The sequence below is a fragment of the Mesoplodon bidens genome (genome assembly GCF_964165515.1).
Source record: "Mesoplodon bidens genome assembly, chromosome: 3".
Classification (NCBI taxonomy): Eukaryota; Metazoa; Chordata; class Mammalia; order Artiodactyla; family Ziphiidae; genus Mesoplodon; species Mesoplodon bidens.
Window position 1 is genome coordinate 118,860,790 of NC_138178.1, and position 18,496 is coordinate 118,879,285.

Consider the following 18,496-nt stretch of genomic DNA (forward strand, 5'->3'; position numbering starts at 1 on the left):
TTAATTTTAACTTAAAAATAACATTTTGCTATATGTAAAGCATAGTGCTAAAAGCCATGGGAGATTTACAGGAGGAAAAGATATGGAGCCTGCTTTCAAGGAAGCCATATTTTAGTACATTAACAGGCTCTCAGTGAGGAACTGTAGTAAGTGCTAGAATAGCAAGGAATTTGCTCACCAGTTACCCCATCACTTAATAAAATTTCTTGGCAAATTATTATTTTCTAAAAGTAGTATTTGGAGACTTTGTGTTTGTATGCTTCTTCCAAATCTTTCTTTTTTTTAATGGGTCATGAAAGATAAATTTGTGTAATTGATCTTCTATTCATAACAGGAAAGTTTTCTTCTAAACTGTTTCTCCTCTGATCTTGCCTTTTTTGGTAATCATTTACAGTCCTCTTTTAAGATACAGAGGATTTGAAACAAAATAGTTAAGGTAGAAGTACAAAAATATAATGAAGATTTAACTGTTTAAATTTTTTTTTTAAGTAGGGATGATCCAATTTTTTTTTTTTTTTTTTTTTTTTGCGTTACGCGGGCCTCTCACTGTTGTGGCCTCCCCCGTTGCGGAGCACAGGCTCCGGACGCGCAGGCTCAGCGGCCATGGCTCACGGGCCCAGCCACTCCACGGCATGTGGGATCCTCCCGGACCAGGGCATGAACCCGTGTCCCCTGCATCGGCAGGCGGACTCCCAACCACTGCGCCACCAGGGAAGCCCGGGATGATCCAATTTTTTTTTTTTTTTTTAATTTTTTAAATTAGTTTCTGCTTTATAACAAAGTGAATCAGTCATACAAATACATCTGTTCCCACATCCCTTCCCTCATGCATCTCCCTCCCTCCCACCCTCCCCATCCCACCCCTCCAGGCGGTCACAGAGCACCGAGCTGATCTCCCAGTGCTCTGTGGCTGCTTCCCACTATCTATCTACCATACGTTTGGTAGTGTATATATGTCCATGCCTCTCTTTCGCTTTGTCACAGCTTACCCTTCCCCCTCCCCATATCCTCAAGTCCATTCTCAAGTAGGTCTGTGTCTTTATTCCCTTTTTGCCCCTAGGTCCTTCATGACTTTTTTTTTTTTTTTTTTAAATTCCGTATATATGTGTTAGCATACGGTATTTGTCTTTCTCTTTCTGACTTACTTCACTCTGTATGACAGACTCTAGGTCTATCCACCTCATTACAAATAGCTCAGTTTCGTTTCTTTTTATGGCTGAGTAATATTCCATTGTATATATGTGCCACATCTTCTTTATCCATTCATCCGATGATGGACACTTAGGTTGTTTCCAGCTCTGGGCTATTGTGAATAGAGCTGCAATGAACATTTTGGTACATGTCTCTTTTTGAATTATGGTTTTCTCAGGGTATATGCCTAGTAGTGGGATTGCTGGGTCATATGGTAGTTCTATTTTTAGTTTTTTAAGGAACCTCCATACTGTTCTCCATAGTGGCTGTACCAATTCACATTCCCACCAGCAGTGCAAGAGTGTTCCCTTTTTTCCACACCCTCTCCAGCATTTATTGTTTCTAGATTTCTTGATGATGGCCATTCTGACTGGTGTGAGATGATATCTCATTGTAGTTTTGATTTGCATTTCTCTAATGATTAATGATGTTGAGCATTCTTTCATGTGTTTGTTGGCAGTCTGTATATCTTCTTTGGAGAAATGCCTATTTAAGTCTTCTGCCCATTTTTGGATTGGGTTGTTTGTTTTTTTGCTATTGAGCTGCATGAGCTGCTTATAAATTTTGGAGATTAATCCTTTGTCAGTTGCTTCATTTGCAAATATTTTCTCCCATTCTGAGGGTTGTCTTTTGGTCTTGTTTATGGTTTCCTTTGCTGTGCAAAAGCTTTGAAGTTTCATTAGGTCCCATTTGTTTATCTTTGTTTTTATTTCCATTTCTCTAGGAGGTGGGTCCAAAAGGATCTTGCTGTGATTTATGTCATAGAGTGTTCTACCTATGTTTTCCTCTAAGAGTTTGATAGTTTCTGGCCTTACATTTAAGGCTTTAATCCATTTTGAGCTTATTTTTGTGTATGGTGTTAGGGAATGATCTAATCTCAAACTTTTACATGTCCCTGTCCAGTTTTCCCAGCACCACTTATTGAAGAGGCTGTCCTTTCTCCACTGTACATTCCTGCCTCCTTTATCAAAGATAAGTTGGCCATACGTGCGTGGGTTTATCTCTGGGCTTTCTATCCTGATCCACTGATCTATCTTTCTGTTTTTGTGCCAGTACCACACTGTCTTGATTACTGTAGCTTTGTAGTATAGTCTGAAGTCAGGGAGCCTGATTCCTCCAGCTCCGTTTTTCGTTCTCAAGATTGCTTTGGCTATTCGGGGTCTTTTGTTTTTCCAAACAAATTTTGAAATTTTTTGTTCTAGTTCTGTGAAAAATGCCAGTGGTAGTTTGATAGGGATTGCATTGAATCTGTAGATTGCTTTGGGTAGTAGAGTCATTTTCACAATATTGATTCTTCCAATCCAGGAGCATGGTATATCTCTCCATCTATTTGTATCATCTTTAATTTCTTTCATCAGTGTCTTATAATTTTCTGCATACAGGTCTTTTGTCTCCTTAGGTAGGTTTATTCCTAGATATTTTATTCTTTTTGTTGCAGTGGTAAATGGGAGTGTTTTCTTGATTTCATTTTCAGATTTTTCATCATTAGTGTACAGGAATGCCAGAGATTTCTGTACATTAATTTTGTATCCTGCTACATGATCCAATTTTAACAGAGATAATATCCAACATTAATGTCAGTTAAATGACGTAACAATGGCTTGTTAAGAATTGTTAAGACTTAACAGTGGCAATGGCTTAAAGCGTAGGTCAACACTTTTTAACTGATATAGATTGAAAAATTTCTGTGGAAAGACAGATGTGGACAGTTTCCTTCACATTTAATCATTTAATGTTAAGGTATTTTCTTTAACTGTCATTTTGGTGTGTACCTTTACTTAATAGATGTTGTAGAATAATTATATACTATTACATGTAATTAATAAAATTTTAATGCTTGTTAGTATGATTTTGAAACTGCCCTCTTTAGGCAGAGTGTTTTGCCTTGTTTTAAGATATATGGTATAGTGGTGATTCATACACATTTTGGGGGAGATATCACCTCAGTCTTAGAGGGGTTGAATTAACTTATGTTGGAAGAGTAATAAGGTTTTAAAAACAGTGGTTGCACTAATTATAAAATATTCATAATTAATTAGAATTGTTAATTTTAGTTCAATAGATAATTCTTTTAGGTTGAAACAAAGCTAAAGTTGGTATTTTTCTTTCCAGTTTTGATATGGTTTAAGCTAGCAAGACTTTGGAGCATTTGTTATCAGAAGATCCAAATTTCTGGCTTGATTTATAACACATATCAAAATTTTGGCTTAAAAAGAGGCTGGGTTGAAGTTAACTATTAATGGATAAAGTTTTTACTAGATAAAAACATGCATTATTCATCATGTGGAAGTAGTTTCATGGAAAATATTGAACTAAAGTATTTGCCTTCAAAACCCTCATCACCAAAACTTTGAGAATTTTAGTGACTTTTGTCTCCTAGACTGAAAATTAGATGCTAGAATTAGAATATTGAAGGTTTTAGGAAATTTTTTTAAAGGAAATCTTTAAATAATAAAATAATGTATAATAATTTATATAGCTCTTTAAAATGTTAAAAGGTATTTAGGTGAACAAAATACCTTATAGATTTTCTGTTGCAAAGAATTTAGTTTATTAATTATTTTTGGTAATTTTTATTTTTATGAAATGTTACTGTGCAACTCAGAATATTTGCTCCTTTAATTGTGATTTAAAAACTTTTTCTGTAGACTGTATTAAAAATCTCCAGACTGAACAAGCATCTTTACAGTCAGAAAATACACAGTTTGAAAGTGAGACTCAAAAACTTCAGCAGAAACTTAAAGTAATGACTGAACTGTATCAAGAAAATGAAATGACACTTCACAGGTAATAAAAATTATGTTGGTGACTCCACTGAGTGGGAAGTAAAGTAGCTTAAAAATGTTGCATATGCAGCTTATGTGATTATTCACAGTTCTCAATTTATGACTGGGTTGCTTTTCATTAATTTATTTTTAAGAAAGTTATTTGATTTTGACACATTTTTCTTCAAGGAAGAAAATATAAATGATAGTAGACTTTCCAGGCTGGTTCACAAAATCCTCTTTAACTTCTAATAAATAGTCAGCAAATTATTGCTAATTAAACTTCCCAATATTGCAGGTCTGGGAATCTGGGTGGACATCTTACTAATTGAACTATCCATTAATTCCATCTTGTATATATATAAAACTGATTCCTCTCCCCTGTGTAAATTGCTGCAGCCCAAGTGTTGCTTGTCTCAGTAAAAGGCAGTGTCATTTGCTGAACTGTTCAGGGCAGGTGCTTAAGCTGTCCTTGCCTTCTCTCTTTCATTCAGTCAGTTGTCAGATTCTGTCAGCTTTCCTATGTCTTGAATCTGACCACTTTCCACCACCTCCCACACTGCTATTCTGATCCCAGGCATCATCTCTTAGTACCTGGTTTATTGCAGTAGCCTCATGAGTGGTCTCCATCTTTCCACTCTTAACTTCCTCATGTGTTTTCTGTAGCATAGCCCTCTAAAACATAAATTATGGGTATTGTCACTCTCTTGCTTGGAAATTCCAAGTGCCTGCACATCACACTCAGAATTTAATCCACAGCTTTTATCATGGCCTCCAAGGCCCTATAAGATCTGGCCTGTTGCTACCTCTTTAATTTTAACTTATTCATTTTCTTTTTCCCTCACTGTCTTCCAGCCATGCTGGCCTTTTTGATGATCTTTAGCATGCCAAGCACATCTGTAGCTCAGGGCCTTTTGCACTTGTTCCTTCTGCCTGGAGTGGTTACTCCCCTGTGTAAGGTTCAATCCTTCATTTCACTTGAGTCTAGGTTCAAATGTTACCTCAAAGAATCTTTCCCTGGCTACTGTAACTAAAATAATACCTGCCCCTTCCTATCCCCTTATCTTGTATCTTGCTTTATCTTTCTTCATTGTCCTCTGATGATTGATTATCTTTTTTTTTAATCTTCCCCACATTAAATGTAAACTCCATGAGATAATTACTTCATTTTCTTCTCTTCTGTATTCCCAGTGCCTGAAACTATGCACATGGTAGTTATTCAATAAGTATTTGTTGAATATATGAATAAATATGTTTAGTGCTTTTATATATTGTAGTGAAAGATTGTGTGTGTGTGTGTGTGTGTGTGTATGTGTATGTATGCTGATGCTTGAATGCATAGATACACAGAAGACCCTTGAGATACCTATCTGGAGACACCAGATTTCCAAATAACACTATATCACATGTTTTTCTGTCATTAAAGGAACTAAAATGTAACAGACTTTCAAGCCTCTTTGTAACTTAATGGAAGTTTTTACAGTTGATCCTCATTATTCGTAGATTCTGTATTTGTAAATTCACCTACTTGTGAAAATTTATATGTAACCCCAAATCGATACTTGTGGGACTTCCCTGGTGGCACAGCAGTTAGAATCCTCCTGCCAGTGCAGGGGACACGGGTTCAAGCCCTGGGCCGGGAAGATCCCACATGCCGCGGAGCAACTATGCCAGTGCGTCACAACTAATGAGGCTGTGCTCTAGAGCCCACGAGCCACAACTGCTGAGCCTGTGTGCTGCATCTACTGAAGCCTACACGCCTAGAGCCCATGCTCCGCAACAAGAGAAGCCACTGCAGTGAGAAGCCCGCACACCACAACAAAAGAGTAGCCCCCGCTTGCCGCAACTAGAGAAAGCCCACGCGCAGCAATGAAGACCCAGCACGGCCCAAAATAAATAAATATAAATAAACGTATATAAAAAAATCTTTAAAAAGAAAATCAATACTTGCAAAGCTTTAGTGGTCATTTGCAGACTTGCACAGAATGGCAGAAAATTTGAATTGCCCAGTGTGGATGTTCCCAATTGAGGTCGAACAAGAACTCTGCCTTCTTGTTTCAGCTCTCATTCTGTAAACAAGTGTTCTTTATTTAGGGCCACATCTTAATTTTTTATTTTTTAGGTGATTTAGCTGTTTAAAATGGCCCCCAAGTGTAGTACTGAAGTGCTGTCTAGCGTTGCTAAGTGCAGGAAGGCAGGGCTGTGCCTTCTAGAGAAAATACATGTGCAGATAAACTTTGTTCAGGCATGAGTTATAATGCTGTGGGCCATGAGTTCCTTGTTATGAATCAGCAGTATATATTAAATAAGGTGTCTTTAACCAGAAACACATACAACAGGGTTATGTATTAATGATCAAAGTGCTGTGATCAGAGCTCATAGGAATCTAACCCTGTATTTCCCCTAGGAGCAGTATTTGCTAACTTAGGATTTGTGGTGACTTTATAGACCATAACTAGCGGGAATAATGAGATTCTATTGTATGTGTTCGGAAACTCGTAGAGAATATTAAAACTTCACTGACATCAGGATGCTAGGTGATTTGTTAGGCTCTTTGACTACCAAGGTGTGTACTTCAATCATGCTTTGGATTCAGTTCAGAATTTACAACCTTTCTATTCATCATGGACTTCTGGGCCACTTAGGACTGCTCCAGGCGTAAAAGAGAAATAAACTTCACTAAATGGAAGAGCTACCATGAGGGTAGCCTCATGGTTTCTGTCAGTAAACCTAGGAATGAGTCCTTCTTTTTAGGTTAGGATGAAAGATACTGTGAGTAAATTTTGGACATAACAGGGATTATTTGAGGTGAAAGGAGTACTTTTGAGTGTATCTTTTGAACAAAAGAATATATGTTTGATTATAGAAATTTAATGAGTGATGTGTAAACTTTCAAAGAAAAAAATATTCTCTGTAGATACTCAAAGCAAGGATGGGAAGCTGAGCAGAAATCCTAGCTGTGTGTGTGTTGTTCACATTGCAATTTCATTCATTAGTTTGAAATATTTTCAGTTCTCAATTTCCATCATTTATGAGCCCACCCAAATTCAAGAGGAGGGTTCATAGACTTTACCTCTCAACTGGAGGGGTGTCATAAATTTCTGGCCATTTTTAATCATACAGTCTTTACAGGAAGAACACACCTCTCTTCCATCTCCAAGCCCACTACACTTTCATGCTTTTCCTAAGGAGATGACTTATTTTCTTATAACACCTGTGAAACAATTGAGTTGGGGAGTGCTTCCTAAGCAATAGGTAATGTAGTGTGTGGAATATAAAACATTTATTGTTGACATGTAGAATTTCTTCAGTGGTTTGTCATGTTCTTCCTCAAAGCTCATGAAAAAGGTGAGGCATCCACAGTTAGGACTCCAAATATGTTTTCCTGTGGCCTTCAACAAGTATATCTTGAGGGACCAGTGTTATTAATGATACCATGTGAAACAACATGGGTAATGTAGTATAATGGAGTCACTAACTGCTGACTGTATGTCTTGGTCTAGTTATTTAGTTTCTCTGGGCTTCATTTTCTTTTTGTAAACAGTACCCTTTTTTTTTTTCTTTTTTTTTTTTTGTGGTATGTGGACCTCTCACTATTGTGGCCTCTCCTGTTGCAGAGCACAGGCTCCGGACGCGCAGGCTCAGCGGCCGTGGCTCACGGGCCCAGCCACTCCTGGACCGGGGCACGAACCCGTGTCCCCTGCATCGGCAGGCGGACTCTCAACCACTGCGCCACCAGGAAAGCCCAATAGTACCTTTCTTGTAGAGCTGTTGTGATAAATAAGATAATATATAGAGAGGTGAAAGAAGAGTTTCTGGCACATGCTCAAGGGCTCATTAAATTAGCTATTATTGTTAAGTAGAAGTAGTAAGTTGGACACTAAATTTTATTTACTTTGGGTTCATTTGTGTGTGTGTGTGTGTGTGCATGTGTGTGTGTCCTGGCCTGGAAGCCCAATCACTATTTTAACAACTAACAACCAATTTAAAAATTATTGAAACATAGTTCATTAGTTGGTGACTTCTTGTCTAATAAATGTAATACTTCTTTATACTAGAAAGCTTGGTAAATAATATAGTCATAATATTTTTTATTAATATTTACCTTTGGTAATCTCATTTCTGTGATAAATTCTTATAGAAAACTCTTGAAACTTCTATATTACTAGTACTGTATTAGACAAGGTGCTTTACAATTTGAGTTTATAATATTAAATTCCACACTCAGGTACGTTTTTTTTTTCTTGCATGTGATGTTTTTACTGGTATTTGCAGATTACTTTATGGGAAGCAGTAATTGATTATTGATTATTTTATGACATATAGTAAAAGAAATAAAACACTTTTTGTTTTAAGGAAGTTAACAGCAGAGGAAAACTACCGGTTAGAGAAAGAGGAGAAACTTTCCAAAGCAGATGAAAAGATCAGCCATGCAGCTGAAGAGCTGGAGACCTATAGGTATTGAATATATTTTACCCCTTTCTTTTGAGGTGGGAAGAGTATCCAAAAGCCCAATACCAGAAAAAATAATAAAGCAACCAAAAAAAAACCCCATATTTTTGTTTCATTATTTTTCAGTTAGATGTCTTGCTATTATGCAATTATACAGAAAATATAAAAAGGAAAAGCTTTTCTTTCAGTGTGTGCAATTTTAAATCTCTCACATTAGTTGGATTTGAATATGAGCAATCCTATTTTATGTTAATGTTAAGAACTTTATGAATGTGATTAATTTTAAGGTCTTTCCTCTTTGGTTCACATGGGGAAGAATGTATATAATGTTAATCAATTTGAGAAGTATGCCACCAAAAGGAGAGTAAGCCTTAATTAAAGTTATGAAGAAGTGTTTATAAGACCATAAGTCTGGTTTTTACCTTAGCTCAATCCTCACTGAGCTAAGGTAAAATAATAGATATAATAAAAACCCAGAGAAAATAAGTGGCAAGATTCAACAGTATTCCAGATAGTTGTGATACTTCATTTTACATTGGGAAGAGTAAGCTTGAATTTTATCCAAAAGAAGGAATTGTCTTTTTAGTCTTATAAAGGTAATAAATAACAATTTATTTCTTACAGATTATTAATTTCCTAGAGTTCTATTAAGATTATATGAAGTCTGAATAAATCTCCCAATACTATGCTTCTTAAAAATAAAAATGAGCCAGTATACCATCTAATCTTTTCATGATCTTGATTTAGGTAAACCCAAGTAGTAGTACTCCTAAAGCTTAATTAATGTTGAAATTATATCAGGAAAAAATATACTTTAGAACCTCGTAAAGGTGATTAACATGTGGAGTTCTAGAGTTACATGAAACAAAGCACTCTAGGTGTTTTAATTAATATTTTCAGTAGAGATAGTGTGTTCTATCATTTCTTAGTATATGTTAATAGTAGAATGATTATTTGTTCTTTATAGAAAGCGAGCCAAAGATCTAGAAGAAGAATTGGAGAGAACCATTCATTCTTATCAAGGACAGGTATGTGCGTGCATGTGTGTGTGTGTGTGTGTGTGTGTGACTTAAAACAGTTGTGATTTGTTTGAATTGGTATCTATTTTGATGCAGGAGTATAGTTACTCTCTTGAGGTTTTGCAAATGGCTGTGGAACATTTCTAGGGAGGCAGAGATTCTGGAACAAGAGATATTGTTTCAAGTTGCCATGTGAACTGCTGCTGATTTGGGAATTGGGGTTGCATAAATAAATAAACATATATCAGCATTGGGGGCTTATATTTAGTCTGGCTAGTTGTCTCTTAATTGGCACCTCCTATTGTAGTTGATAACAGTGTAAAATAGAAATGTTACTAGACAAAAATTTTAGTTGTCTTTACATTCAGTTTTTATTTAAAAGTATAATAGTAGATCATATGTATATGAAAATTTGCTTTAAAATGTTACTTGCTGACTTTTTAGAGATGCTTGAGTTATTTTTGAGTTTGAGTTGCGTACTAAATCATAGTGGTAGGTGTGAATGTTTTTTACTGAAAAAAATTGTTATCAGTACTATTTTAATGACTTTCTTTTTCAGATTATTTCTCATGAGAAAAAAGCACATGATAATTGGGTAAGTATTAAATTTTCTTAGGCTTTTTCATCAAATTGTTCTTTTTCCTAATTTAAATGAGCAGTGTAAAAAGTACACTTTTAAAACTGAGAAAAAAGGTGGTGTTTAAAGAAATCAGTTTCTTTTAATTTCACCAGTAATGAAATTATGTTCCTTATGAACATACTTTGTTATGATACAGTTATTCACAAAATCTGACCTTTCCTTCTCCGCTTTCAGCACATTGCTTCTTTGCAAGGAGCTTATACTCTTTGGGGGAGGTGAGGTAGTGTTCATGGATTTGTTTCAGGCACTGGATTGTCAACTAATTACTTGTGGACAAATTACTTAAAATTCTCTGAGCCTGTTTACTCATCTGTAAAACAATGGGACTGTACTAAGTAATAATCTAGAGCCCCTCCTAATTCTAAAAGTTATACAATTCAGGTATCTGATTCTCATTGTTGAATTACTTGTTACACATTAAGAAAAAGACCATCATGAGAAATGACATGTCAGTGCTCCAGAGGAACTGTATGAGGAAGTGATAAGCATGTAGATTTTGACTAATGATCAGGATGATCCCTCTAAAATGAAGAACTATTGTTAATAGCTGGCCTTTGGAAGACTTGTCCCTTGCAGTCTTCAAGGGGAAGCAGTTTGCACAGTGCGTGAATATGGGGTCTGGAGTCAACCTGTCTTGGTTGATATTCTGACTCTATCACCTACCACCAGTTTCCTTACCTAAAGACAGAGATATCATTAGTACCTATTTCACAGAGGTATTATGATGGTTAAATATGATAATTCTGTTAGCCAGGTACCTGACATATAGTAAGCACTTAATAGATATTAACTGTTAAATTATCACTGTTGTTATACTGAAGCTTGGAAGGTATTTTTTTTTTAGGCATGGATGTTTCTTGGAATGGAGATTTAAACTTACAGTGAGAGATTATGTGTGTTGAATATCAAGGTCCTTCCCAATTTTGAGATTTTTGTATGCTTCTGTATTTAGTGGTCAAGTGAAGATTTGTTTTTGAATTAATAAGCTGGGCTTGGGAATGAATTTAGTCTTCTCACCACTCCTCACTACTTTCTTTTTTTTTTTTTTAAATTCTATTTATTTATTTATTTATTTTTGGCTGTGTTGGGTCTTCATTGCGGCACACAGGCTTTCTCTAGTTGCGGTGAGTGAGGGCTGCTCTTCCTTGCGGTGCACGGGCTTCTCATTGCAGTGGCTTCTCTCATTGTGGAGCACGGGCTCTAGGCGCGTGGGCTTCAATAGTTGCGGCATGTGGGCTCAGTAGTTGTGGCTCACGGGCTCTAGAGCACAGGCTCAGTAGTTGTGGCACACGAGCTTAGTTGCTCTGCGGCATGTGGGATCTTCCCAGGCCAGGGATTGAACCTGTGTCCCCTGCATTGGCAGGTGGATTCTCAACCACTGCGCCACCGGGGAAGCCCTCTCACCACTTTCTAAATACTCAGATGCATATTATTTTTTCAAGATGGAGAGGAACTGATGTTTATTAATATTTCTTATGTTCTAGGCGCTGCACTTAAAGGCATTTTACATATATTACTCATTCAATCCACACTGTAACTCTGTAAAATAGGTATTATTATTCAGGTCTTACTAGTGAGGAAATAGCCCAAGGTCACATGATTAGAGAGGGAAGATTGGAAATTGAAACATTGACCTTTCAGATTTATAAGTCTTGTACTTTTTCTTTTCAATACATTGAAAATCTTGTTTAGTAAATAATGACATTGACTTTAAAACATGCAGAAAATATGCCCTTCATGTCTCAAATTCAAAAGATATTTTTCAGATTTTATAAAAATAATATATACTTATTGAACAAAAGTTCATACCATGTAGAAAAGTACAAAGAAGTAATCAGCAGTATTACTTTAATTTATTCCATACTTTTTTGATACATTTAGACATAAAGCACATATATATGTTTAAGAAAACAAAATCATATATTAACATTTTATAACCTGCTTTCTTAATGTATCATAGATATTTTTTATGAATGTTTTATAATTTATATAAACCTTTCTCATTTTATAAACTTTTAGTTTGTTTCCACTATTTTACTGTTATAAATAATTTCATAATTTCAGATGTTACTTTCTCAACTGAGCATTTCTTTCCTCCATCCTGTTAGATTTAATCTTTTCTTCCTTCAAACTGTCATAGTACTTTGCTTTTTTGTATCCTGTGGCAGATACTATGGTCATTTATATTTGTCCTTACCACAGATTTAAGCTTATAGGGACTGTTTCATTTTCCATAACACCTGTTCCTAATAGAATCTTTTTTGCATATTGTAAATATTTAATATCTGAATACGAATGTTTTGGAATACACTGCAGTTATTCACTGTAATTACAGTTTTTGCTAACACTTGGGTATAAACTTTTGAAGTATGAATCATTGCCGTCAGTTTATTTTTATATTTCTCTGTTGTAAGTATATCTTTAATATATACGATACTATAATCAGAGTAGAACTTACTTTTGACTTAACTATGCATTTTTTTGTGCCATATGCTTAATAGTAAATAAGTTACACTATAGACAACATTTAGAGATGATTTTAGTTCTGCATTATTAAAAGTTAAATGAATTGGTATTTTGTTAACTAAAATTGTTATGGTGTAGTATTCTTTTTTGTTAGTACAAAATTGATTATATAATTATATATCAGAAAAAGATTTACACATGGAATCTTTTTGATATTGAGTGCTAAAATGTGGTTAAGCTATATTTTTGGTGAATATTTGCCTACTTAAAGTCAATTCTCAGGTGCAGTTCACCATTTTAAGTGAACACATTTGATAATATAGTTCTTTTTACTTGTAAAAAGTTATAGTTATAGACTGAGTTAATTTACCTACCTTTTTGTGATTGTTACATTTGCTCTAGTGGATTGCATTAATCTGGCAGGTCTGATGTTCCACACCCTGCTGCTTGTAATCTGGAGAGTCCACAGAATAACTGGGAAACATGCAGTATTCTATACAAGTTTAATTTTGCCCACAACTATTTGGGTATATTGCATGTTCTTGGTATAATTGTAAGCTTTTTTTTCTATAACATATATACTCTGATTTTTATTAAATGAAAGTGTCTCTAAGCAAATGTAAAAGACTAAAGGAATGTATCTGTACAGTGCTGTGTACTTAATAAACACACAGCATGCTTTGATTATATTCAGCCATTTAAAAAAATGGCCTTGGGCCTCCCTGGTGGCGCAGTGGTTGAGAGTCCGCCTGCCGATGCAGGGGATACGGGTTCGTGCCCCGGTCTGGGAGGATCCCATATGCCGCGGAGCGGCTGGGCCCGTGAGCCATGGCCTCTGGGCCTGCGCGTCCGGAGCCTGTGCTCCGCAACGGGAGAGGCCACAACAGTGAGAGGCCCGCATACCGCAAAAAAAAAAGAAAAAAAAAAAAAAAATGGCCTTTACCAGCTCTGAAACTGTTTTAGACCTTTATAGGTTCACAGAGTTATAGTGATTTCTTTCCAGAGATGGTTACTTTGTTCCATAGCCAATGCGGCCATGCGTAATGATCCTGAGTCTTAATTCCTAAGCTTGGGTCCTGTTACATTGCTTTTGTCATTTTATTTGGATATTTACAGTACCAAATAATGCTAATCCTTGACTTCACATCTAGCTAAAAGCATTTCTTGCAAGTACATGATTAAACTCCAGCCTTAGGCTCATGTCTTCTGGTTATATGAAACTCATTCCCTTTTAAAATAATTTTCTGAATTAGAATTTTTTTACATTGAGTTTACTGAAATGGATACTTAGTTACTTAAGTGACTGTGATATTTGTATGCCATTATTGAGATATTTATATATGCTTATCTTTCATTTTAAGTTTTCATAAATGTTTTTAAAGATATATTATTTTCCTTAAGTTGGCAGCTCGAACTACTGAAAGAAACCTCAATGATTTAAGGAAAGAAAATGCTCACAACAGACAAAAGTAAGTATCTTAGTGGGAATACTTTAAAAACTTTAGTTATAACTTTTATTCTTAGTTGTCATTTTAGTAATTAGTTAATGCTTTTATAAGGATAAACAAGAAAGCTTTCAGTGAACCCAACATATTTAGTGGTAAAGTATCTATTAGTTTTACTAGGGGTTACTAGATTTTTGTTTGAAACACTTGTCTTGGAGAGGTTACTCTAACAGAAGGAAACTTTTCACAGATTCTTTTGTAAAAAGTGACTTAAAAAAAACTTTTTTTTTTTTTAAAACCAGTGTAGGTAGCGGGAGATTACCAGAGATGGAGATAGAAAGGATGAATCTCTCTGATATAGTACTTCTCAGAGTATTAGCATCTTATAATGAATAAGTGGATAGAATGTTTATTATTCCTCTTTTTCCCTGGTTTTATTGCATTTGGTGGCATTGCTTTACAATAACAAAATGAATAGGAGGATAAAAGGGTACAGTGTACAATCGAAGGGAAGAGTAAACATTTTTCTATGAAGATTGTGAAAGTCTTCCCATAGAGTTATAATTTCTTGACAGAATGTACTATTAACATTATCCAGTATTAGTTTTAGTCTTCTTGCTTGTCTTTTCTACTCACAAATGAAAACTGAATGACTAAATGTTTCATTTCAGATCTGATGGTCAAGAACTAGAAATAAGATACTTTTAAAATGTCAAATTTTTCAGATAAAAAATTTAGGAGTAAAATAGTAGGATGAGTTAATCAGATTCCAATTTTATGTTATGATTGGAATCTTATGGATAACATTATAATGGAAAGCATATGGGACTCAGAGCTGGGAGCCCTGTTTTAATCCTGGTACTTTCATTTTGCATAAATCATTTAAACTGCAACTTCACTTTCCTTAGTTGTAAAATAATAGACTTGAACTGGTTGACCTTGGAGGACCCTTCAAGGTCTTTCTAAAATTTGGATTCTGTGATATAGTACTCTTTGTACTCTGGTTTTGAAGAAACAAAACAATTCCAAGCCTCAACAAAACATCACTATTACTAGACAAAAAGGAATCTGTTACCCCAAAATAAATAGTGGGGGATATGGAGAGGTATTTTGGTCAGAATAATTTTAAAGGATCTGTTTCTCTTATGTAGATATTGAGATAGTGAAGAGTAGCTTGTACTTAACAGTGGCAGTTTCTTGAAATGTGGGTGCTTCTCTTGGATGAGTAACTTAGAGATGCTTGTTCTTTATTTGCAGATTAACTGAAACAGAGTTTAAATTTGAACTTTTAGAAAAAGATCCTTACGCACTTGATGTTCCAAATACAGCATTTGGCAGAGGTAGTTTTTTTTTTTTAACCCTACATTTAAAATACATATATTTTTATATATATTGCATACATAGTTTATATTAGTGTGAATTAACACTGCTAATAAATATTTTAGATTTTGGAGCTAGGGTTCTAATCTGAGTTCTCTCACGGTCTCTCAATTTTCTGAGTTTTGTTCTCTAGCAATAATGTAAATAATGGCTGCCTCCTTTTCTCAGTGGCATTTGGTAAGATAATGTATGTTTAGTACCTTGAGCTTCTTGAGAAGCAAAGTGCTTTGTACATAGTAAGGTACTCATTAATTATTTTTTTGGAGAATGAATAAAGATTGCTTAAATGGAATAGCATTGTGACTGTTTATATATTAACTATTCTTTGGAATTTGCTTGAATTATAAAAATAAGAATTAAAACAGCTGGTTTTAAAGTATTTAAAAGTATTCATTAAAAAGTTGGGAAAACCTTAATAATATGAGTTTTGATTGCTTTAATTATCCCTAAAAGAAACAGTTCTTTGGAAGATGTATTTAATATTTCTGTCCATTCATTAATGAGTTAGCATCTTTATGATCTCATACTATTCCAAATAGTTTAAATTTTGCCAAATAATTTTGGTTGAATTGGAATTAAGCTTCTAGGGCAGTGAAAACAAACTTATTTTTATATAGGTAGATTCCCCTTCTAATAACTGTTGAAAAGTTATAAAAATCACTTTTGAGAGTCCAGTTTCATTAAAATGAAAGTATTTCTACATTAAAAAATAGAAGATTGTTATGGATTTCAAATAGGAACAAAATCTGGAGTGGGGGGAATTATACAGAAGGAATTTTTATCTGAATCTAATGCAAAAAAGTCTCAGGGTAAATAATGCTTTGATCTTACTGTTGTAACTATATTTGAATATTATATAAGCTACATAATAAAATTTAACATGTTTTGAAAAGTGTTATTTTGGTGGCATTTAAGTTTGTTTTTTGATGTTGTTGATTTTTGATCTTTGGAAGTATAACCATTATTTGAGAATGGTGAAGTTTGTAAAATGATAAGGCTCTTCTTGGTTATATGGTTTATAGATAAAGTGATTTATTTAATGAATTATTTTATGTAAACTGAATTTTCACTGGTGATGAATCAAAAGTAATTTCTGATGTTTCAGAGTATTTTGTGGGTTTTTTTCCCTACTTTTCAAAATGTGAGCTTTTCTGAAGTAATTCATGGCCCAACACAGCCTATCTGGCCCTGATTTAAACAGAGCCCTTCCATGTTACAACCTTCACCAGCTTAAATATCTGGAAACATACTGCCATTAAAAACAAAACAAAAACAAACAAACTTCATGCCCCTCAAGTCCTCTTACTACTCTAAAATATGATGTCCTTTGCTTAATATTATATGGTTATTCAAGTGTATTAGTTACCAAGAAGATGATGTTTTTATTGACTGAAGTGTCCATTTGGTAGATAGACTTTAAAAACAGGGTTCAATATTTAATTCTATCCCATATCAGCAAAACCCAAGGCATGGTTAGTATTTAAGACAGGGATTAAACTTAAATTGGCAAGAGAATGACCCGAAGGTAATTGTTGAAATGGGATTCTAATCTGTAGTGTAGGTAATTGAAACTATGAATTTAAATATGCTGTTTTAATTATTCCAGAGCATTCCCCATATGGTCCCTCACCATTGGGTCGATCTTCACCTGAAGTGAGAGCTTTTCTCTCCCCTCCAACTTTGTTGGAGGGTCCACTCAGACTCTCACCTTTGCTTCCAGGGGGAGGAGGAAGAGGTATATTGTTTAAACATCTTTATTACTCTAGATTTCTTCCTTACTTTATATTTTCATCTCAACTTATCTTTAAAATAAACCTTTGCAAAATACAGGCATTCCTTGCACTTATTCTGAGTTACTTTTGTTTGGAAAAGGAGCTCTATGACATCTAATTTGAATATATTTTTCCCTTAGAAACACTGTTATAATGGATTACATTTTGTTCAAGGACTTGATATATATCTTTTAAAATCATATTTTAACTTCTTAAAAACTGTATTGTACTATATATCACTTTATAAAGAATACATAAAATACAATCACAATATAACCTAGCATAAAATTGTATTTTAATGAAACATTATTGGAATATAGAATTTTAAAAATCTTTTTTACCTTATTATCATGATCTTTTTCATGGTAGAAAATCAACAAGTGAAAGAACTTTTTTTTTTTTTTTTTTTTAAAAACAAGGAATTCAGAAGTGCTCTCTTGAAGGCAGAGTTTTGATGGGAACCTAAAAGAGACCTAAATCATTTGTTAATACTTTGAGAAACTGACCCCAAATTGTCTGCTTTGTTACCTTCTTATGTGTTTTTGAGAATTTCCAGAGCCACTTCAAGCCCAAGCATTAGCTGTTGATCTTTCTGCATTTACATCATCAGCACTTACCCTGATGTTACCTGTATATCTGGAGTTTTACTGTTTTGATCTCTCAACTATATTTTGTTTACTTTGCCAAGTTACTTTAAAATTTTCCCTTGAGTTGTAGCAAAATTCAAACCTATGTATTCCAAAATCAAGAGTCTTAGGTTTTTAGCCCCAAATCTGTGTTTATATCATGTCATATTACACACCAACATAAATGTAATTGAAACCAGTCACATGAAATAGCACTACCCTTACTATTTTTGATGCTTTCTGATATCTTCTATTCAGTTCTATTCCATTTCATTAAAAAAGAATGCTAGTTAAGATTAAGTTAATTTCATGTACCACAATGGGTTGTAGCCAGCAGTCTGAAAAACAGTGCCCTAGTAATAAGGGTATATAATTGGCAAAACTGCAAATGTGAATCACTGGAAGTTGAATGACATAAGTCAAGGATTGCTTGTAGTCAATTGAATATTTGGAATAACAGTAAAAATTACCTTTGATTTCTCCTCTCCTATTTAAATTACTTTCCTTTCTTTTTAAATTACTTTCAAGATACAGTGTGGTTAGCATTTGCAAGTGTGTTTTACTATTCATTAGAAAAGCTACAGAAGTTTTAGGTAAGTTATCAGCAGGTCTTAAAAAGAGTTGTTTTGAATTAAAAGTTTCTGTGACCCACCAAAGAAGAATGACCTTTCTTTTCCTTCCTCTTGTTATCATTTTTTTTTGAAAGTTTGGATGAGATATATGTTTGAATAAGGTTGAGT

General features: G+C 34.4%; 1 protein-coding gene across 6 annotated transcripts in view; it reads left to right on the plus strand.

The window, feature by feature from the left end:
- MIA2 (MIA SH3 domain ER export factor 2) overlaps positions 1 to 18,496 on the plus strand; it is a 111,431-nt gene that overhangs the window by 70,802 nt on the left and 22,133 nt on the right. For all 6 annotated transcript variants that reach the window (XM_081228826.1, XM_081228827.1, XM_081228831.1 and 3 more), the window contains 7 exons: positions 3,840 to 3,978; positions 8,313 to 8,414; positions 9,376 to 9,436; positions 9,987 to 10,022; positions 13,935 to 14,002; positions 15,236 to 15,318; positions 16,965 to 17,093. In XM_081228826.1, the coding sequence (XP_081084952.1) occupies positions 3,840 to 3,978; positions 8,313 to 8,414; positions 9,376 to 9,436; positions 9,987 to 10,022; positions 13,935 to 14,002; positions 15,236 to 15,318; positions 16,965 to 17,093 (618 nt within the window). The remainder of the gene's footprint in view (positions 1 to 3,839; positions 3,979 to 8,312; positions 8,415 to 9,375; positions 9,437 to 9,986; positions 10,023 to 13,934; positions 14,003 to 15,235; positions 15,319 to 16,964; positions 17,094 to 18,496) is intronic.